Source organism: Oncorhynchus kisutch, unplaced genomic scaffold (assembly GCF_002021735.2).
Source record: "Oncorhynchus kisutch isolate 150728-3 unplaced genomic scaffold, Okis_V2 scaffold4026, whole genome shotgun sequence".
Classification (NCBI taxonomy): Eukaryota; Metazoa; Chordata; class Actinopteri; order Salmoniformes; family Salmonidae; genus Oncorhynchus; species Oncorhynchus kisutch.
This window is the reverse complement of record NW_022265971.1, coordinates 48,470-71,463: the sequence shown is the minus strand read 5'-3', so window position 1 is coordinate 71,463 and position 22,994 is coordinate 48,470. Positions and strand designations below refer to the sequence as shown.

The window sequence follows — 22,994 nt, the reverse complement described above, 5'->3', positions numbered from 1 at the left end:
GAGAGAGAGAGACAGGAGAGAGATGAGTGACTACTTTCGCAGAAGAAATGTGGTTTCTCTAACATGCTCCATGTAAACACGACCAAGAGTACAAGATTAAAAGGGAGACAGATGTACAAGTGTTGTTCTGTTTATCTGTCCCTACGTAGGGACAATCAGAGGAACAAGGTGTGTCCTGTACTGTTTATCTGTCCTACTGTAGGGACAATCAGAGGACCCAGGTGTGTCTGTACTGTTTATCTGTCCTACTGTAGGGACAATCAGAGGGAACCAAGGTGTGTCTGTACTGTTTATCTGTCCTACTGTAGGGAGATCAGAGGAACCAAGGTGCGTCTGTACTGTTTATCTGTCCTACTGTAGGGACAATCAGAGGAACCAAGGGTGTTGTCTGTACTGTTTATCTGTCCTACTGTAGGGACAATCAGAGTACCAAGGTGTTGTCTGTACTGTTTATCTGTCCTACTGTAGGGACAATCAGAGGAACCAAGGTGTGTCTGTACTGTTTATCTGTCCTACTGTAGGGACAATCAGAGGAACCAAGGTGTGTCTGTACTGTTTATCTGTCCTACTGTAGGGACAATCAGAGGAACCAAGGTGTGTCTGTACTGTTTATCTGTCCTACTGTAGGGACAATCAGAGGTACCAAGGTGTGTCTGTACTGTTTATCTGTCCTACTGTAGGGACAATCAGAGGAACCAAGGTGTGTCTGTACTGTTTATATGTCCTACTGTAGGGACAATCAGAGGAACCAAGGTGTGTTTGTTCTGTTTATCTGTCCTACTGTAGGGACAATCAGAGGAACCAAGGTGTGTCTGTACTGGTCATCTGTCCTACTGTAGGGACAATCAGAGGAACCAAGGTGTGTCTGTACTGTTGATCTGTCCTACTGTAGGGACAATCAGAGGTACCAAGGTGTGTCTGTACTGTTGATCTGTCCTACTGTAGGGAGAATCAGAGGAACCAAGGTGTGTCTGTACTGTTTATCTGTCCTACTGTAGGGACAATCAGAGGAACCAAGGTGTGTCTGTACTGTTTATCTGTCCTACTGTAGGGACAATCAGAGGAACCAAGGTGTGTCTGTTCTGTTTATCTGTCCTACTGTAGGGAGAATCAGAGGAACCAAGGTGTGTCTGTACTGTTTATCTGTCCTACTGTAGGGACAATCAGAGGAACCAAGGTGTGTCTGTACTGTTTATCTGTCCTACTGTAGGGACAATCAGAGGAACCAAGGTGTGTCTGTACTGTTTCTCTGTCCTACTGTAGGGAGAATCAGAGGAACCAAGGTGTGTCTGTACTGTTTCTCTGTCCTACTGTAGGGACAATCAGAGGAACCAAGGTGTGTCTGTACTGTTTATCTGTCCTACTGTAGGGACAATCAGAGGAACCAAGGTGTGTCTGTACTGTTTATCTGTCCTACTGTAGGGACAATCAGAGGAACCAAGGTGTGTCTGTACTGTTTATCTGTCCTAATGTAGGGAGAATCAGAGGAACCAAGGTGTGTCTGTACTGTTTATCTGTCCTACTGTAGGGAGAATCAGAGGAACCAAGGTGTGTCTGTACTGTTTATCTGTCCTACTGTAGGGACAATCAGAGGAACCAAGGTGTGTCTGTACTGTTTATCTGTCCTACTGTAGGGACAATCAGAGGAACCAAGGTGCGTCTGTACTGTTTATCTGTCCTACTGTAGGGAGAGTCAGAGGAACCAAGGTCAAATGACTAAGTCGGGTAAAACTGTCTGTCGTTGAGGAAGTCCCTCTCAACGTGACATGGTGTGTGTCAGTGTGGTACTATGACTGGGAGTCACTGTGTGTGTATGAGGGGTGTGTGTGTGAGGGGTGTGAGTGTGTGAGTCAGTGTGACATTGTGTGTGTGTGTGTGTGTGTGAGGGGGGCGTGTGTGTGTGTTGTGTTTGTATGTGTGTCTGCGAGTGCATGCGTGTGCAAGCATACGTGTGTGTGTGTGTGTGTGTGTGTGTGTGTGTGTAGGGGTAATTGTGTGGAATCGTTAGAGCAGGGTTTCCTAACAGGATGCTCAGCCCAGCAGTCATATATACCCTCATATCCTGTCACACCACCAGCCCCCCTTCCTCTACGCTCCTAGAAACCTCCTCTGGAATGCACTGTAGGATGATGATGGCTTTGGTCATTAGCTACTACAGTACTGTAGGATGATGGATTTGGTCTGGTCATTAGCTACTACAGTACTGTAGGATGATGATGGCTTTGGTCATTAGCTACTACAGTACTGTAGGATGATGGCTCTGGTCTGGTCATTAGCCACTACAGTACTGTAGGATGATGATGCTCTGGTCTGGTCAATAGCTACTACAGTACTGTAGGATGATGATGATGGCTCTGGTCTGGTCATTAGCTACTACAGTACTGTAGGATGATGGCTCTGGTCTGGACATTAGCCACTACAGTACCATAGGATGATGATGATGGCTCTGGTCTGGACATTAGCTACTACAGTACTGTAGGATGATGATGGCTCTGGTCTGGACATTAGCTACTACAGTACTGTAGGATGATGACGCTCTGGTCTGGTCATTAGCTACTACAGTACTGTAGGATGATGATGCTCTGGTCTGGTCATTAGCTACTACAGTACTGTAGGGTGATGATGGCTCTGGTCTGGTCATTAGCTACTACAGTACTGTAGGATGATGATGCTCTGGTCTGGTCATTAGCTACTACAGTACTGTAGGGTGATGATGGCTCTGGTCTGGACATTAGCTACTACAGTACTGTAGGATGATGATGGCTCTGGTCTGGACATTAGCTACTACAGTACTGTATGATGATGGCTCTGGTCTGGACATTAGCTACTATGGATACACATCTACACACAATAACATGACCCAGGTTTTAGCTGGCCAGAACCCTAGTGAGCATGGCTCCTATAACGGGCCAGTACCCTAGTGAACATGGCTCCTATAACGGGCCAGTACCCTAGTGAACATGGCTCCTATAACGGGCCAGTACTCTAGTGAACATGGCTCCTATAACGGGCCAGTACCCTAGTGAACATGGCTCCCATAACGGGCCAGAACCCTAGTGAGCATGGCTCCTATAATGGGCCAGTACCCTAGTGAGCATGGCTCCTATAATGGGCCAGTACCCTAGTGAACATGACTCCTATAACGGTACAGTACCCTAGTGAACATGGCTCCCATAACGGGCCAGTACCCTAGTGAACATGGCTCCCATAACGGGCCAGTACCCTAGTGAACATGGCTCCCATAACGGGCCAGTACCCTAGTAAACATGGCTTCCATAACGGGCCAGTACCCTAGTGAACATGGCTCCTATAATGGGCCAGTACCCTAGTGAACATGGCTCCTATATTGGGCCAGTACCCTAGTGAACATGGCTCCCATAACGGGCCAGTACCCTAGTGAACATGGCTCCTATAACGGGCCAGTACCCTAGTGAACATGTTTCCTATAACGGGCCAGTACCCTAGTGAACATGGCTCCCATAACGGGCCAGTACCCTAGTGAACATGGCTCCCATAACGGGCCAGTACCCTAGTGAACATGGCTCCCATAACGGGCCAGTACCCTAGTAAACATGGCTTCCATAACGGGCCAGTACCCTAGTGAACATGGCTCCTATAATGGGCCAGTACCCTAGTGAACATGGCTCCTATATTGGGCCAGTACCCTAGTGAACGTGACTCCTATAATGGGCCAGTACCCTAGTGAACGTGGCTCCTATAACGGGCCAGTACTCTAGTGAACATGGCTCCTATAACGGGCCAGTACCCTAGTGAACATGGCTCCTATAACGGGCCAGAACCCTAGTGAACATGGCTCCTATAACGGGCCAGTACCCTAGTGAACATGGCTCCTATAACGGGCCAGTACCCTAGTGAACATGGCTCCTATAACGGGCCAGTACCCTAGTGAACATGGCTCCTATAACTGGCCAGTACCCTAGTGAACATGGCTCCTATAATGGTACAGTACCCTAGTGAACATGGCTCCCATAACGGGCCAGTACCCTAGTGAACATGGCTCCCATAACGGGCCAGTACCCTAGTGAACATGGCTCCCATAACGGGCCAGTACCCTAGTGAACATGGCTGCTATAACGGGCCAGTACCCTAGTGAACATGGCTCCCATAACGGGCCAGTACCCTAGTGAACATGGCTCCCATAACGGGCCAGTACCCTAGTGAACATGGCTCCCATAACGGGCCAGTACCCTAGTGAACATGGCTCCTATAATGGGCCAGTACCCTAGTGAACATGGCTCCTATAATGGGCCAGTACCCTATTGAACGTGACTCCTATAATGGGCCAGTACCCTAGTGAACGTGGCTCCTATAATGGGCCAGTACCCTAGTGAACATGGCTCCTATAATGGGCCAGTACCCTAGTGAACCTGGCTCCTATATTGGGCCAGTACCCTAGTGAACATGGCTCCTATAAATGGGCCAGTATTCTAGTGAACATGGCTCCTATAATGGGCCAATACCCTAGTGAATATGGCTCCTATAATGGGCCAGTACCTTAGTGAGCATAGCTTTTATAATGGGCCAGTATCCTCGTGAAAATGGCTTCGATAATGGGCCAGTACCTTAGTGAACATGGCTCCTATAACGGGCCAGTACCTTAGTGAGCATGGCTCCTATAATGGGCCAGTACCTTAGTGAGCATGGCTCCTATAACAGGCCAGTACCTTAGTGAACATGGCTCCTATAACGGGCCAGTACCTTAGTGAGCATGGCTCTTATAATGGGCCAGTACCTTAGTGAGCATGGCTCCTATAATGGGCCAGTACCTTAGTGAGCATGGCTGCTATAACGGGCCAGTACCCTAGTGAACATGGCTCCCATAACGGGCCAGTACCCTAGTGAACATGGCTCCCATAACGGGCCAGTACCCTAGTGAACATGGCTCCCATAACGGGCCAGTGCCCTAGTGAGCATGGCTCCTATAATGGGCCAGTACCTTATTGAGCATGGCTCCTATAATGGGCCAGTACCCTAGTGAACATGGCTCCTATAATGGGCCAGTACCCTAGTGAACATGGCTCCTATAATGGGCCAGTACCCTAGTGAACATGGCTCCTATAATGGGCCAGTACCCTATTGAACGTGACTCCTATAATGGGCCAGTACCCTAGTGAACGTGGCTCCTATAATGGGCCAGTACCCTAGTGAACATGGCTCCTATAATGGGCCAGTACCCTAGTGAACCTGGCTCCTATATTGGGCCAGTACCCTAGTGAACATGGCTCCTATAAATGGGCCAGTATTCTAGTGAACATGGCTCCTATAATGGGCCAATACCCTAGTGAACATGGCTCCTATAATGGGCCAGTACCTTAGTGAGCATAGCTTTTATAATGGGCCAGTATCCTCGTGAAAATGGCTTCGATAATGGGCCAGTACCTTAGTGAACATGGCTCCTATAACGGGCCAGTACCTTAGTGAGCATGGCTCTTATAATGGGCCAGTACCTTAGTGAGCATGGCTCCTATAATGGGCCAGTACCTTAGTGAGCATGGCTTCTATAACGGGCCAGTACCTTAGTGAGCATGGCTCCTATAACGGGCCAGTACCCTAGTGAGCATGGCTCCTATAATGGGCCAGTACCTTAGTGAGCATGGCTCCTATAATGGGCCAGTACCTTATTGAGCATGGCTCCTATAATGGGCCAGTACCTTAGTGAGCATGGCTCCTATAATGGGCCAGTACCTTATTGAGCATGGCTCCTATAAATGGGCCAGTACCTTAGTGAGCATGGCTCCTATAATGGGCCAGTACCTTATTGAGCATGGCTCCTATAATGGGCCAGTACCTTAGTGAGCATGGCTCCTATAATGGGCCAGTACCTTATTGAGCATGGCTCCTATAATGGGCCAGTACCCTAGTAAACATGGCTCCTATAATGGGCCAGTACCTTAGTGAGCATGGCTCCTATAATGGGCCAGTACCTTATTGAGCATGGCTCCTATAATGGGCCAGTACCCTAGTAAACATGGCTCCTATAATGGGCCAGTACCTTAGTGAGCATGGCTCCTATAATGGGCCAGTACCCTAGTGAACATGGCTCCTATAATGGGCCAGTACCCTAGTAAACATGGCTCCTATAATGGGCCAGTACCTTAGTGAGCATGGCTCCTATAATGCTGGGTCCGTGGCAGTTCAGTAGGCTCTCCTGGTTGACAGGGTGATGACGAATCAGATTCTTCACCATCAGCAGGAAGGCTGCTACACTGTTCCTCTCCAGCCGACCATCTGACACACACACACACACACACACACACACATTGATGTAAAATAAGCCTGTTGAGTACGATAGCGCTTCATCAGTGTTCACGGAGCACCATTTCCAAAATCAAAATGTCCAAACTACTAAATTCAATCAGTATTCCCAGTAACGTAGCTCTTTAACACCCACTGACCATGCAAAGTATGTCAATTAAGTAATAAGGCCCGAGGGGGTGTGATATAAGGCCAATATACCACGGCTAAGGGCTGTTCTTAGACACAATGCAACACGGCCCTTAGCAGTGGTATATTGGCAATATACCACAAACCCCCTGAGGTGCCTTACTGCTATTATAAACTGGTTACCAATGTAATTAGAGCAGTAAACAAGTATACCTGTGGGTATATTGTGTGATATACACATGGCTGAAATGCTGTTTCAGCCAATTAGCATTCAGGGCTGGAACACCCCAGTTGATAATACAGTATAATATATCTGTCTCTCTATTATCACATACAGCTGTACAAACACACACTGGCCCCTGTACAGGCTACTGACCGGAGGACTGGCCCAGTGGCAGCAGCATGCCGACAGGCCCCCGGGAGGAGCTACAGGTTAGTTCTGGTCCCAGCAGGTCTGACGTCTCCTGACCTCCTCCCTCCGCCTGCTCTGGCTCACACACCTGTTCCAGGAGGGGCAGTAGAACCCCCATGCCCCCCACTGTGTTCAACACATCCTACAGGGATACACACACAGAGACAAACATACATACACACAGTCAGACACAGAGACATACACAGTCAGACACAGAGACATACACACAGTCAGACACAGAGACATACACACAGTCACAGTCTTGTCACTCGAGGAACCCTCACCCAAGCACAGTGATGTTGCCAGGTCCAACTAGTTTACAGAGCTCTCGGTTAACAAAGACAGTAGCAACTGTTGGAGGGAGAATGAATAGCAACACACCTTGATGTCCCAGTTCACCACCCTGTGGCCTGTCAGTCTGCCATCATACTGGTGGTTAGGGGACAGGTCCACACAGATCTGACTCTTGAAGGCCTGAGACAAATACAAGTGTTTTAATGACAGCGTTACTACCCGTTGTTGCTACAGCATTACTACCCGTTGTTGCTACAGCATTACTACCCAGTATTGCTACAGTGTTACTACCCGTTGTTACTACAGTGTTACTACCCGTTGTTACTACAGCGTTACTACCTGTTGTTACTACAGCGTTACTACCCATTGTTACCACAGCATTACTACCTGTTGTTACTACAGCGTTACTACCTGTTGTTACTACAGCATTACTACCCATTGTTGCTACAGCATTACTACCCGTTGTTACTACAACGTTACTACCCGTTGTTGCTACAGCGTTACCTACTACCCATTGTTACTACAGCATTACTACCCGTTGTTACTACAGCATTACTACCTGTTGTTACTACAGCGTTACTACCTGTTGTTACTACAGTGTTACTACCCGTTGTTGCTACAGCGTTACTACCCGTTGTTGCTACAGCATTACTACCCGTTGTTACTACAGCGTTACTACCCGTTGTTGCTACAGCGTTACTACCTGTTGTTGCTACAGCGTTTTTACCCGTTGTTGCTACAGCGTTACTACCCGTTGTTGCTACAGCGTTACTACCTGTTGTTACTACAGCGTTACTACCCGTTGTTACTACAGCATTACTACCCGTTGTTGCTACAGCGTTACTACCCGTTGTTACTACAGCGTTACTACCCGTTGTTGCTACATCATTACTTACTACCTGTTGTTACTACAGCGTTACTACCTGTTTTTAGTACATTGTAACTATGTAACATTGTAACTGTGTTCAGGGAGGAGCCTGTGAGTGAGCCACCCACCTGAGGAGTGTAGTAGAGAAGCAGTTTACTGTTGAGGTCTGACAGCTCTCCATCTGCCTTGAACAGGGACACATGGTTGGGGCCTGGGAGGGAGGGAGGGTTACAAGGTTACTATATATAGTGTGTTGGGTGTGTGTAGATACCTGCAGAATGTATGGCCCTAGTGTGTGTGGCCTAGCTAGTGTGTGTACCGTGTGTACTGTATACAATGTTTGGTCCCCCTGTAAATAACACAACTAACTAGTAGGGTAGACAGATGTAGAAGAGGGTCGAAGACAACAACTGGAGTCTGGCCAGTAGGCCTTAAACCATGTGGAACTGACCACCAAGTCACAGCCTTGTGCGGATGGGAAGAGGGGTGCTTATATGATTGATGCTGTATAATGATGTGATATTCTATGTGAAAGCAGCAGCACTTTTTAATGTTCAGACCAATTACCCCTCAGAACAATAAAGTAAGTCCTAATCCTACCAGCAGTGTAGAGGGCCTTGGTGTGTGTGTGTACCAGCAGTGTATAGGGCCTTGGTGTGTGTGTGTACCAGCAGTGTAGAGGGCCTTGGTGTGTGTGTGTACCAGCAGTGTCTAGGGCCTTGGTGTGTGTGTGTACCAGCAGTGTCTAGGGCCTTGGTGTGTGTGTGTACCAGCAGTGTCTAGGTCCTTGGTGTGTGTGTGTACCAGCAGTGTCTAGGGCCTTGGTGTGTGTGTGTGTGTATCAGCAGTGTCTAGGTCCTTGGTGTGTGTGTGTACCAGCAGTGTCTAGGGCCTTGGTGTGTGTGTGTACCAGCAGTGTCTAGGGCCTTGGTGTGTGTGTGTACCAGCAGTGTCTAGGACCTTGGTGTGTGTGTACCAGCAGTGACTAGGTCCTTGGTGTGTGTGTGTGTACCAGCAGTGTCTAGGGCCTTAGTGTGTGTGTGTGTGTGTGTGTGTATCAGCAGTGTCTAGGTCCTTGGTGTGTGTGTGTACCAGCAGTGTCTAGGGCCTTGGTGTGTGTGTGTACCAGCAGTGTAGAGGGCCTTGGTGTGTGTGTGTACCAGCAGTGTAGAGGGCCTTGGTGTGTGTGTGTACCAGCAGTGTCTAGGGCCTTGGTGTGTGTGTGTACCAGCAGTGTCTAGGGCCTTGGTGTGTGTGTGTACCAGCAGTGTCTAGGGCCTTGGTGTATGTACCAGCAGTGTATAGGGCCTTGGTGTGTGTGTGTGTACCAGCAGTGTATAGGGCCTTGGTGTGTGTGTGTGTACCAGCAGTGTATAGGGCCTTGGTGTGTGTGTGTACCAGCAGTGTATAGGGCCTTGGTGTGTGTGTGTGTACCAGCAGTGTATAGGGCCTTGGTGTGTGTGTGTACCAGCAGTGTCTAGGGCCTTGGTGTGTGTGTGTACCAGCAGTGTATAGGTCCTTGGTGTGTGTGTGTGTACCAGCAGTGTATAGGGCCTTGGTGTGTGTGTGTGTGTACCAGCAGTGTATAGGGCCTTGGTGTGCGCTGGTTGCAGGGCCTCATGACAGATGAAGGCGGTCCCCAGGAGCCCGTCCAGTGAGGTGGGCGTGCCCCACTCCGTGTCCTGCAGCCCGGCGGGGATGGTGTGGACGGGAGCGTCACGCAGGGGACCAGGCCCCCAGCGGCCTGCCGCAAAGGAGGCTGGGAAGGACTGGGAGCGGGTGATGGGGGGAGCGTGGGCGGGGAAGCCCATCTCTGCTGGGTGGAGGGAGGGGGGAGGCAGGGTGGGGGAGGTGGTGGTGGTGGTGGTACGGTGGCCTGCTGAGCCAATACAACAGGAGGTGAAAGGCTACAGGGGGAGGGAGTAGGGAGGGAGGGAGTAGGGGAGAGGAAGTAGGAAGGGAGGAGGGAGGGAGTAGGGAGTGAATAAGAAAGGCGGGTGTAGGGAGGGAGGGAGGGAGGATAAAGTTAGACAAGATAGTAGTGTTTCTGTTAGCTATCCACCCAGTCAGACCCAGTAGGATGTACCAACAAGACACGTACCAACAAGACACGTATCAACAAGACACGTACCGGCAAGAGATGTACCAACAAGACATGTACCAACAAGACACGTACCAACAAGAGACGTACCAACAAGAGACGTACCAACAAGAGACGTACCAACAAGAGACGTAACAACAAGAGACGTACCAACAAGAGACGTACCAACAAGAGACGTACCAACAAGAGACGTACCAACAAGAGACGTAACAACAAGAGACGTACCAACAAGAGACGTACCAACAAGAGACGTACCAACAAGACACGTACCAACAAGACACGTACCAACAAGACATGTACCAACAAGAGACGTACCAACAAGACACGTACCAACAAGAGACGTAACAACAAGAGACGTACCAACAAGACACGTACCAACAAGACACGTACCAACAAGAGACGTACCAACAAGACACGTACCAACAAGAGACGTACCAACAGGACACGTACCAACAGGACACGTACCAACAAGAGACGTACCAACAAGAGACGTACCAACAAGAGACGTACCAACAATCCCTCTCCACTCCTATGGTGTGTCTTCACCACAGTAAAAATTCATAACAACAACATTCCAAATGCAAACTTTAGAAATTATAAATGTCAAGCAATTGTTACCTACCTAAAGATCAGTATACCTATGCTAGTAAATTGTTACCTACCTAAAGATCAGTATACCTATGCTAGTAAATTGTTACCTACCTAAAGATCAGTATACCTTTGCTAGTAAATTGTTACCTACCTAAAGATCAGTAGACCTATGCTAGTAAATTGTTACCTACCTAAAGATCAGTATACCTTTGCTAGTAAATTGTTACCTACCTAAAGATCAGTAGACCTTTGCTAGTAAATTGTTACCTACCTAAAGATCAGTAGACCTATGATAGTAAATTGTTACCTACCTAAAGATCAGTAGACCTATGCTAGTAAATTGTTACCTACCTAAAGATCAGTAGACCTATGATAGTAAATTGTTACCTACCTAAAGATCAGTAGACCTATGCTAGTAAATTGTTACCTACCTAAAGATCAGTATACCTATGCTAGTAAATTGGCTAATGCAGCCGTAATGGACCCAGGATGGCTAATGCAGCCGTAATGGACCCAGGATGGCTAATGCAGCCGTAATGGACCCAGGATGGCTAATGAACCCAGGATGGCTAATGCAGCCGTAATGGACCCAGGATGGCTAATGCAGCCGTAATGGACCCAAGATGGCTAATGGACCCAGGATGGCTAATGGACCCAGGATGGCTAATGGACCCAGGATGGCTAATGCGGCCGTAATGGACCCAGGATGGATAATGCAGCCGTAATGGACCCAAGATGGCTAATGGACCCAGGATGGCTAATGGACCCAGGATGGCTAATGCAGCCGTAATGGACCCAGGATGGCTAATGGACCCAGGATGGCTAATGGACCCAGGATGGCTAATGCAGCTGTAATGGACCCAGGATGGCTAATGGACCCAGGATGGCTAATGGACCCAGGATGGCTAATGGACCCAGGATGGCTAATGCAGCCGTAATGGACCCAGGATGGCTAATGGACCCAGGATGGCTAATGCAGCCGTAATGGACCCAGGATGGCTAATGCAGCCGTAATGGACCCAGGATGGCTAATGGACCCAGGATGGCTAATGCGGCCGTAATGGACCCAGGATGGCTAATGGACCCAGGATGGCTAATGCAGCCGTAATGGACCCAGGATGGCTAATGGACCCAGGATGGCTAATGCGGCCGTAATGGACCCAGGATGGCTAATGGACCCAGGATGGCTAATGGACCCAGGATGGCTAATGGACCCAGGATGGCTAATACGGCCGTAATGGACCCAGCAAGACCTCAGGTTTCAACAGTTACCATGAAAACAGATCAGATGTAAAATGTTTTTTTATTTGTATGTAATCAAACAACAAGAGACAACTGAGGATCATAAACAATTGTCTTTCCATTTTCTATGTCTGTCTTTGGCACTTTGCTCTCAGCCTATGTCCTAATTCAGACATATTTTGTCCTAATCCAGACATATTTTGTCCTAATCAGACATATTTTGCTTTCCCAATTTAGTAATGCCCTTCACCCCATTGTCTCAGTCTCTCACCTCATTGAGCGAGGGGAATCGGAGCTGGGCTGTCTTGCGCTGTTCTCCATCGATGTAGATGGTGACCAGATTCTGACCGAAGGGACGGCGGCCGGGAATATGGACTATATCCACAGAGTGCTGTGGGGAGAAGAGAGAGAGCGAGAGGGAAAAGAGAGAGGAGGAGAGAGAGATCAAGTAGAGAGAGAGCGAGAGAGGAGAGCGAGAAGAGAGAGAGCAGGAGAGAGAGGGAGGAGGAGAGAGCGAGAGGAGGAAGAGAGAGAGCGAGAAGAGAGAGAGCGAGAAGAAGAAGAGAGAGAGAGAGAAGAGAAGAGAAAATACTCTTTACTCAATATATTGCAGGTAAAATATGACTTCTATGCAAGGTATGCCTGCTAGATTATTGTGCTTTCTCCAGAATCTAGAAACATGAGTGTGTCTTGAACTAGTTAAACATCCATTATTAAACAGTCTCTGACGATGATCATTCATTAGAGTAACAACACAGCTGTAGTGAACAGATGGCACAGCAGCTAACTGGCTGATCCCAGCTTACATCAGGCCTGTCAGATAAGATGGGGAAACAACTCCGTAATTGAGAGGCTGTGTCTCGATCTCTGATTGCATCCCGAATGGAGTAGTGGTCTGAGAGTAGTGGCCTGAGGAAACACACTTAATGTGTTGTGAAAAGTGTTACGAAATGTCATGTCATGTTTTAAATTGTATATAACTGTCTTCATGTTGCTCGACCCCAGGAAGAGTAGCTGCTGCCTTGGCAGGAACTAATGGGGATCCATAATAAACCCCAGGAAGAGTATCTGCTGCCTTGGCAGGAACTAATGGGGATCCATAATAAACCCCAGGAAGAGTATCTGCTGCCTTGGCAGGAACTAATGGGGATCCATAATAAACCCCAGGAAGAGTAGCTGCTGCCTTGGCAGGAACTAATGGGGATCCATAATAAACCCCAGGAAGAGTATCTGCTGCCTTGGCAGGAACTAATGGGGATCCATAATAAACCCCAGGAAGCGTATCTGCTGCCTTGGCAGGAACTAATGGGGATCCATAATAAACCCCAGGAAGCGTATCTGCTGCCTTGGCAGGAACTAATGGGGATCCATAATAAACCCCAGGAAGAGTATCTGCTGCCTTGGCAGGAACTAATGGGGATCCATAATAAACCCCAGGAAGAGTAGCTGCTGCCTTGGCAGGAACTAATGGGGATCCATAATAAACCCCAGGAAGAGTAGCTGCTGCCTTGGCAGGAACTAATGGGGATCCATAATAAACCCCAGGAAGAGTAGCTGCTGCCTTGGCAGGAACTAATGGGGATCCATAATAAACCCCAGGAAGAGTATCTGCTGCCTTGGCAGGAACTAATGGGGATCCATAATAAACCCCAGGAAGAGTAGCTGCTGCCTTGGCAGGAACTAATGAGGATCCATAATAAACCCCAGGAAGAGTAGCTACTGCCTTGGCAGGATCTAATGGTGATCCATAATAAACCCAAATGGCACCCTATTCTCTATATAGTGCACTACATTTAACCCTGGTCAAACCTAGTGCACTGTATAGGGAATAGGGTGAAATTTGGTCCCCATCCTCTGTCCCTATATCTCTGTGTGTATCTTACCCAGCAGCAGTCTGTTAGAGGGTGTTCTGGCAGGGACACGACCATGTAGTCTTTCTTAGTGCAGACAGCCACCACCAACACTCCCTCCATGGTGAAGAAAGCCTCTAAACCTGTACCACCGGCTGTCAACAGGCTAAGCACCAAGGAGACAGGAAACACATCAATAACTGCCCCCTTGGGGGATCAATAAAACATTGAATGGAATTGAATCTGATCCAACTGATGACTGGTGACAATATTAAGTTACTCTGCCTGTTACATACTTTTAAATCATATTGCTTTCAACGAGGGCTGTGGCGGTCATGACATTTTGCCAGACGGTTGTTGTCATGTAAAAGCCTGCTGGTCTCACGGTAATTGACCGGTAATGAACATATAAACACACGTGGTTGGAACATCTAATAATACATCTATGTAATAGACACCATCAGAATAAATAGAGGGTTTATTCAGGTCTAAAGAAACATTATGATGTGAATCAAATGGATTTCAGAAGAACAGAATATGAGTTCCGCTATGTTATCTGGCTGTGCTCCATGACATAGACTATAGGCCAGTTCCTTTAGCTGACAAGATATGCCTATAAGTCCCGTCTCATTATTTGATGATTGTATAGTAATAAGAATATAATAGAATTTAGCTGAATAAAATAGAAAGGATATTTCCCCCATTCCGGAGCGAGTGAGCACACGGTGGGTATGTTGAGTGTAAAAATGCTCATTTGAAATAGGTCCTATATATGCTAGATTTACAGTTATTTGGCAACTTTTACACTCAACATTCACCCATCAGTCTATTCTCAATGTAATCTTGTCTTTACTAATATGTACAGGCTTTCACCCTGCTTCTTTCTTCAAATGGATCATCACAGTGAGGGGAGGTTTAAAAGCATGATCATGTTTTGATGATAAGTGTTTGATGTGATTTTAGATTGATGTCAGAGTGGTTAGAGGGACAATAGAGCCCTGAGTACCAGGCCATTAGGACCTGATGGAGGGACAATAGAGCCCTGAGTACCAGGTCATTAGGACCTGATGGAGGGACAATAGAGCCCTGAGTACCAGGCCATTAGGACCTGATGGGGGTACAATAGAGCCCTGAGTACCAGGCCATTAGGACCTGATGGAGGGACAATAGATCCCTGAGTACCAGGCCATTAGGACCTGATGGAGGGACAATAGAGCCCTGAGTACCAGGCCATTAGGACCTGATGGAGTGACAACAGAGCCCTGAGTACCAGGCCATTAGGACCTGATGGAGGGACAATAGAGCCCTGAGTACCAGGCCATTAGGACCTGATGGAGGGACAATAGAGCCCTGAGTACCAGGCCATTAGGACCTGATGGGGGTACAATAGAGCCCTGAGTACCAGGCCATTAGGACCTGATGGAGTGCCAATAGATCCCTGAGTACCAGGCCATTAGGACCTGATGGAGGGACAATAGAGCCCTGAGTACCAGGCCATTAGGACCTGATGGAGTGACAACAGAGCCCTGAGTACAAGGCCACTAGGACCTGATGGGGGAACAATAGAGCCCTGAGTACCAGGCCATTAGGACCTGATGGAGGGACAATAGAGCCCTGAGTACCAGGCCATTAGGACCTGATGGAGGGACAATAGAGCCCTGAGTACCCGGCCATTAGGACCTGATGGAAGGACAATAGAGCCCTAAGTACCAGGCCATTAGGACCTGATGGGGGTACAATAGAGCCCTGAGTACCAGGCCATTAGGACCTGATGGAGTGCCAATAGATCCCTGAGTACCAGGCCATTAGGACCTGATGGAGGGAAAACAGAGCCCTGAGTACCAGGCCATTAGGACCTGATGGAGTGACCGTAGAGCCCTGAGTACCAGGCCATTAGGACCTGATGGAGTGACTGTAGAGCCCTGAGTACAAGGCCAGTAGGACCTGATGGGGGAACAATAGAGCCCTGAGTACAAGGCCATTAGGACCTGATGGAGTGACCGTAGAGCCCTGAGTACCAGTCCATTAGGACCTGATGGAGTGACTGTAGAGCCCTGAGTACCAGGCCAGTAGGACCTGATGGGGGAACAATAGAGCCCTGAGTACCAGGCCATTAGGACCTGATGGAGTGACAATAGAACCCTGAGTACCAGGCCATTAGGACCTGATGGAGTGACCGTAGAGCCCTGAGTACCAGGCCATTAGGACCTGATGGAGTGACTGTAGAGCCCTGAGTACAAGGCCAGTAGGACCTGATGGGGGAACAATAGAGCCCTGAGTACCAGGCCATTAGGACCTGATGGAGTGACAATAGAACCCTGAGTACCAGACCATTAGGACCTGATGGAGTGTCAATAGAGCCCTGAGTACCAGGCCATTAGCACCTGATGGAGTGCCAATAGAGCCCTGAGTACAAGGCCATTAGGACCTGATGGAGTGACAATAGAGCCCTGAGTACCAGGCCATTAGGACCTGATGGAGTGCCAATAGAGCCCTGAGTACTAGGCCATTAGGACCTGATGGAGTGACAATAGAGCCCTGAGTACCAGGCCATTAGTACCTGATGGAGTGCCAATAGAGCCCTGAGTACCAGGCCATTAGCACCTGATGGAGTGCCAATAGAGCCCTGAGTACCAGGCCATTAGGACCTGATGGTCGTTAGTGGGTAGGGTGCTAACAAAGCATGACCACAGTGCATGAGAGGAGATTACCGTGACTCAACAGTCACGTGGAATTTTACTGCGTTCATGACTCATGACTGCCAGTGTGGCAGTAATATGGTCACCGCAACATCCCATATTGAAAACAGAGACGTGGGGGGATTTTCGCCCTCATTGGGCCAGCACCGGCTCTCTTATTGGGCCAGCACCGGACTTGCTCATTGGGCCAGCACCGGCTCGCTCATTGGGCCAGCACTGACTCGCTCATTGGTCCAGCACCGGCTCGCTCATTGGGCCAGCACCGGCTCGCTCATTGGGCCAGCACACATCAAGCAGTAGTGTGGTCTTAGGTGTATCCCCATCTCTCCAGTCTGGTACCTGTACAGCTGTTTCCTGCGGGGACCTTTGCCCATACCCCGTGTCGCCGCCCCTGGTGCCCCAGCAGACGGGCGGGTGCTGGGCGTGGAGAACTCTGAGTGGTATTGTGGGAAGTCCATGTTGAGACAGAGCCAGGCGTGGAAGGAAAACCCACTGCCTGGCCAGCGCTGGACCGTGGGCACCATGATCCCTGCCAGGGGATGGGTCAGGTCAAAATACTGCAGGGCGCTGTTCCTCCCCTCCCTGGCCGCCATCGCCGCCAGCACCCGGATGATGCAGGCGCAGTAAGGGTGTGTCCCCGTCCTCTTCCCTGCCAACACGTCCTGCCCCTGGTAAGGGAGAGAATTTTATCTAAGGGTGGTCATGTGCTGTATATAGGGTGCTATCTAGACAGAGGGGTGCTATCTAGACAGAGGGGTGCTATCTGAACAGAGGGGTGCTATCTGGACAGAGGGGTGCTATCTGGACGAATGGGTGATATCTGGACGGAGGGGTGATATCTGGACGGAGGGGTGCAATCTGGACTGAGGGGTGCAATCTGGACGGAGGGGTGCAATCTGAACAGAGGGGTACTATCTGGACGGATGGGTGATATCTGGACGGAGGGGTTATATCTGGACGGAGAGGTTATATCTGGACGGAGGGGTTATATCTGGACGGAGGGGTGATATCTGGACGGAGGGGTTATATCTGGACGGAGGGGTTATATCTGGACGGAGGGGTGAAATCTGGACGGAGGGGTGAAATCTGGGTTGATTGTTAAGGTTGGTGATGTAGATGCTTCTATGTACAATGCCAAAATAAATTCCTAGTAACTTTTGTTGCATGGCAATAAGGTTCTGATTCTGAATGGTTTTACAGCGCCTTCTGTAAATATTGGGACAGTGAAGCACTTTTCTTTTGAAATCAAACAATGACTGAGGTTAAAGTGCGTACTGTTGTCTTTAATTTGAGGGTATTTTCATCCATATTGGGTAAACCATTTAGAAATTACAGCCCTTTTTAATACATTGTCCCCCATTTTTAGGAGACCAAAAGTATTGGGTCAAATTGACTTCTATGTGTATTAAAGCAGTCAGAAGTTTAATATTTGGTCCCATTTTCACACAATGACTACAGTATATCAAGCTGGTGACTGTACAAACTTGTTGGATGTATTTGCTGTTAATCTGAAACACAACAAAAACTATTTTGTGCCCAATAGAAATGAGTGGTAAATAATGTGTTGAGTCATTTTTATTGTAAATAAGAATAGAATGTTCCTTAGCATTTTATATCATACCCCCAAGACATGCTAACCTCTCACCATTACAATAACAGGGGAGGTTAGCATTTTATATCATACCCCCAAGACGTGCTAACCTCTCACCATTACAATAACAGGGGAGGTTAGCATTTTATATCATACCCCCAAGACATGCTAACCTCTCACCATTACAATAACAGGGGAGGTTAGCATTTTATATCATACCCCCAAGACATGCTAACCTCCCACCATTACAATAACAGGGGAGGTTAGCATTTTATATCATACCCCCAAGACATGCTAACCTCTCACCATTACAATAACAGGGGAGGTTAGCATTTTATATCATACCCCCAAGACATGCTAACCTCCCACCATTACAATAACAGGGGAGGTTAGCATTTTATATCATACCCCCAAGACATGCTAACCTCTCACCATTACAATAACAGGGGAGGTTAGCATTTTATATCATACCCCCAAGACATGCTAACCTCCCACCATTACAATAACAGGGGAGGTTAGCATTTTATATCATACCACCAAGACATGCTAACCTCCCACCATTACAATAACAGGGGAGGTTAGCATTTTATATCATACCCCCAAGACATGCTAACCTCTCACCATTACAATAACAGGGGAGGTTAGCATTTTATATCATACCCCCAAGACATGCTAACCTCCCACCATTACAATAACAGGGGAGGTTAGCATTTTATATCATACCCCCAAGACATGCTAACCTCCCACCATTACAATAACAGGGGAGGTTAGCATTTTATATCATACCCCCAAGACATGCTAACCTCTCACCATTACAATAACAGGGGAGGTTAGCATTTTATATCATACCCCCAAGACATGCTAACCTCCCACCATTACAATAACAGGGGAGGTTAGCATTTTATATCATACCCCCAAGACATGCTAACCTCTCACCATTACAATAACAGGGGAGGTTAGCATTTTATATCATACCCCCAAGACATGCTAACCTCCCACCATTACAATAACAGGGGAGGTTAGCATTTTATATCATACCCCCAAGACATGCTAACCTCTCACCATTACAATAACAGGGGAGGTTAGCATTTTATATCATACCCCCAAGACATGCTAACCTCCCACCATTACAATAACAGGGGAGGTTAGCATTTTATATCATATCCCCAAGACATGCTAACCTCTCACCATTACAATAACAGGGGAGGTTAGCATTTTATATCATACCCCCAAGACATGCTAACCTCCCACCATTACAATAACAGGGGAGGTTAGCATTTTATATCATACCCCCAAGACATGCTAACCTCTCACCATTACAATAACAGGGGAGGTTAGCATTTTATATCATACCCCCAAGACGTGCTAACCTCTCACCATTACAATAACAGGGGAGGTTAGCATTTTATATCATACCCCCAAGACATGCTAACCTCTCACCATTACAATAACAGGGGAGGTTAGCATTTTATATCATACCCCCAAGACATGCTAACCTCTCACCATTACAATAACAGGGGAGGTTAGCATTTTATATCATACCCCCAAGACATGCTAACCTCTCACCATTACAATAACAGGGGAGGTTAGCATTTTATATCATACCCCCAAGACATGCTAACCTCTCACCATTACAATAACAGGGGAGGTTAGCATTTTATATCATACCCCCAAGACATGCTAACCTCTCACCATTACAATAACAGGCGAGGTTAGTATTTTGGGTGGGGGTATGATATTTGGAGTATAAAGCCCAATTATTATTATTTTAAATGCTTCACTGTCCCAATAATTACGGATGGCACTGTATATGACTCTGTATATGACTCTGTATATGACTCTGTAAATGACTCTGTAAATGACTCTGTAAATGACTCTGTAAATGACTCTGTAAATGACTCTGTATATGACTCTGTAAATGACTCTGTAAATGACTCTGTATATTGCACTGTAGATTACACAAATTAAAGCATTACAGAGCATCATTTTGAAATCAAATACCTGGTCGAGGGGTCGGAGCAGCCTCAACAGAGACTTCAGCTCAGCAGGCCTCAGACAGAGAGACCCCATGTCCTGTAACATCCCCAGGAGGCCATCGGCACACTGGCGGTCCAGTCTCTGTGGCTGGGAGAGGACATGGAGCACAGCCCCCACCAGGCCGGCCTCCACAGCCACCGTACGGCAGGCCAGGGAGCCCCCGCAGACCGCAGCCAGCCACTGGGCTACCAGGAGCTGCAGGTCCCTCTGGGGGGCCAGGTCAGGCAGCCACTGTAGGAGGAGGAGGAGGGGCTGGTCGTTACTGACACCCAGGTGATGGGTGTGGGCGTGTTCCCCTTCCACCGCCTAGTGGAGAGAAGGAGAGGGAGAGAAAAGAGGAAGGCAATGAGAGAGGAGTGAGAGAGTCAGAGGTTTTTGTGGAAGTCCAAATATATCTAACCCACAGAACGATGACAAATAAAGGACTAATGGCCTTCATGACAACATGACATTCTCTCCCTTTACACTCTACATTAGTATCCCTTTAACCAGATGAAGTGAGGAAGTGTCGATCTGCTCACCATGTTCATGAGTTCCTGCAGCAGGCGTTTAGTGGGCTGACCCTGACTCTTCAGGACGTCAAACAGCTGGGAGTAGCCAATCCGCTCCTTGAAAACCTCCTGGAGGGAGAAGAACACAAAGACACAAATATAGACAGGCTCGTAATGTACAGAGACACAAATATAGACTGAGTGTACAGAGACACAAATATAGACAGGCCAGTAATGTACAGAGACACACATATAGACAGGCTAGTAATGTACAGAGACACAAATATAGACAGGCCAGTAATGTACAGAGACACAAATATAGACAGGCCAGTAATGTACAGAGACACACATATAGACAGGCCAGTAATGTACAGAGACACAAATATAGACAGGCCAGTAATGCACAGAGACACAAATATAGACAGGCCAGTAATGTACAGAGACACACATATAGACAGGCCAGTAATGTACAGAGACACAAATATAGACAGGCCAGTAATGTACAGAGACACAAATATAGACAGGCCAGTAATGTACAGAGACACAAATATAGACAGGCTAGTAATGTACAGAGACACAAATATAGACAGGCCAGTAATGTACAGAGACACCCATATAGACAGGCCAGTAATGTACAGAGACACAAATATAGACAGGCCAGTAATGTACAGAGACACAAATATAGACAGGCCAGTAATGTACAGAGACACACATATAGACAGGCCAGTAATGTACAGAGACACACATATAGACAGGCCAGTAATGTACAGCGACACACATATAGACAGGCCAGTAATGTACAGAGACACACATATAGACAGGCCAGTAATGTACAGAGACACAAATATAGACAGGCCAGTAATGTACAGAGACACACATATAGACAGGCCAGTAATGTACAGAGACACACATATAGACAGGCCAGTAATGTACAGACACACAAATATAGACAGGCCAGTAATGTACAGAGACACACATATAGACAGGCCAGTAATGTACAGAGACACACATATAGACAGGCTAGTAATGTACAGAGACACACATATAGACAGGCTAGTAATGTACAGAGACACAAATATAGACAGGCCAGTAATGTACAGAGACACACATATAGACAGGCCAGTAATGTACAGAGACACAAATATAGACAGGCCAGTAATGTACAGAGACACACATATAGACAGGCCAGTAATGTACAGAGACACACATATAGACAGGCTAGTAATGTACAGAGACACACATATAGACAGGCTAGTAATGTACAGAGACACAAATATAGACAGGCCAGTAATGTACAGAGACACACATATAGACAGGCCAGTAATGTACAGAGACACAAATATAGACAGGCCAGTAATGTACAGAGACACACATATAGACAGGCCAGTAATGTACAGAGACACACATATAGACAGGCTAGTAATGTACAGAGACACAAATATAGACAGGCCAGTAATGTACAGAGACACAAATATAGACAGGCTAGTAATGTACAGAGACACAAATATAGACAGGCCAGTAATGTACAGAGACACAAATATAGACAGGCTAGTAATGTACAGAGACACAAATATAGACAGGCCAGTAATGCACAGAGACACAAATATAGACAGGTCAGTAATGTACAGAGACACAAATATGCCTCCCAAACGGCAACCTATTCTCTATATAGAACCCTATGGGCCCTGGTCAAAAGCAGTGCACTATACAGGGAATAGGTTGCCATTTGGGACAGAGAAAGAATGAAAGAACTTCCTCCCTGGCAAAGAGCCACACAACAGACAGGAGGATAATGAGACTGTCTAAACAAGAATGAAAACAGTGTCAAGCCTTATCCGGCTCTTTTTCTGTTCTGATAACGTGTGTGTGTCAGACAGAGGAAGATGGTACTAGAACTATGATTGTGTGATGAAAAGCCTTGCCTAAGACCTGAAGACTGTGTAATCTCCCTGAAAGACTGCCTAAGACCTGAAGACTGTGTAATCTCCCTGAAAGACTGCCTAAGACCTGAAGACTGTGTAATCTCCCTGAAAGACTGCCTAAGACCTGAAGACTGTGTAATCTCCCTGAAAGACTGCCTAAGACCTGAAGACTGTGTAATCTCCCTGAAATACTGCCTAAGCTTCAACTGGGAGAGCTAATGTAGTCTGGATGACCAGGGTTCAATACCCAGCGGGCCACACTAGTTGTAGAAATCCTTACCTTGGCAGAAGGGGAGTTACTCATGATGGATGTGAGGACTCCGAGGGCATGGACTGTAATGCAGTCGGAACCTTTCTCCAAAACCTACACAGTCAGGGGGACATAATAATATGTGACACCGCAGACTTAACATACAATATTGTACAGGTGACACCCCACACCAACTCAAGGGGACATATATACATGAAAACACACACAGGGAAAAGACAGA

General features: G+C 47.5%; 1 protein-coding gene across 1 annotated transcript in view; it reads right to left on the bottom strand.

The window, feature by feature from the left end:
• LOC109886159 (neurobeachin-like protein 2) overlaps positions 1-22,994 on the bottom strand; it is a 113,122-nt gene that overhangs the window by 44,511 nt on the left and 45,617 nt on the right. Inside the window, exons 12-22 of the mRNA XM_031821872.1 lie at positions 22,784-22,867; positions 20,612-20,710; positions 20,055-20,396; positions 16,802-17,130; positions 13,797-13,929; positions 12,185-12,304; positions 9,556-9,886; positions 8,108-8,190; positions 7,199-7,291; positions 6,782-6,959; positions 6,092-6,249 (exon numbers count right to left, since the gene is read on the bottom strand). Coding sequence (XP_031677732.1) covers positions 6,092-6,249; positions 6,782-6,959; positions 7,199-7,291; positions 8,108-8,190; positions 9,556-9,886; positions 12,185-12,304; positions 13,797-13,929; positions 16,802-17,130; positions 20,055-20,396; positions 20,612-20,710; positions 22,784-22,867 — 1,950 coding nt within the window. The remainder of the gene's footprint in view (positions 1-6,091; positions 6,250-6,781; positions 6,960-7,198; positions 7,292-8,107; positions 8,191-9,555; positions 9,887-12,184; positions 12,305-13,796; positions 13,930-16,801; positions 17,131-20,054; positions 20,397-20,611; positions 20,711-22,783; positions 22,868-22,994) is intronic.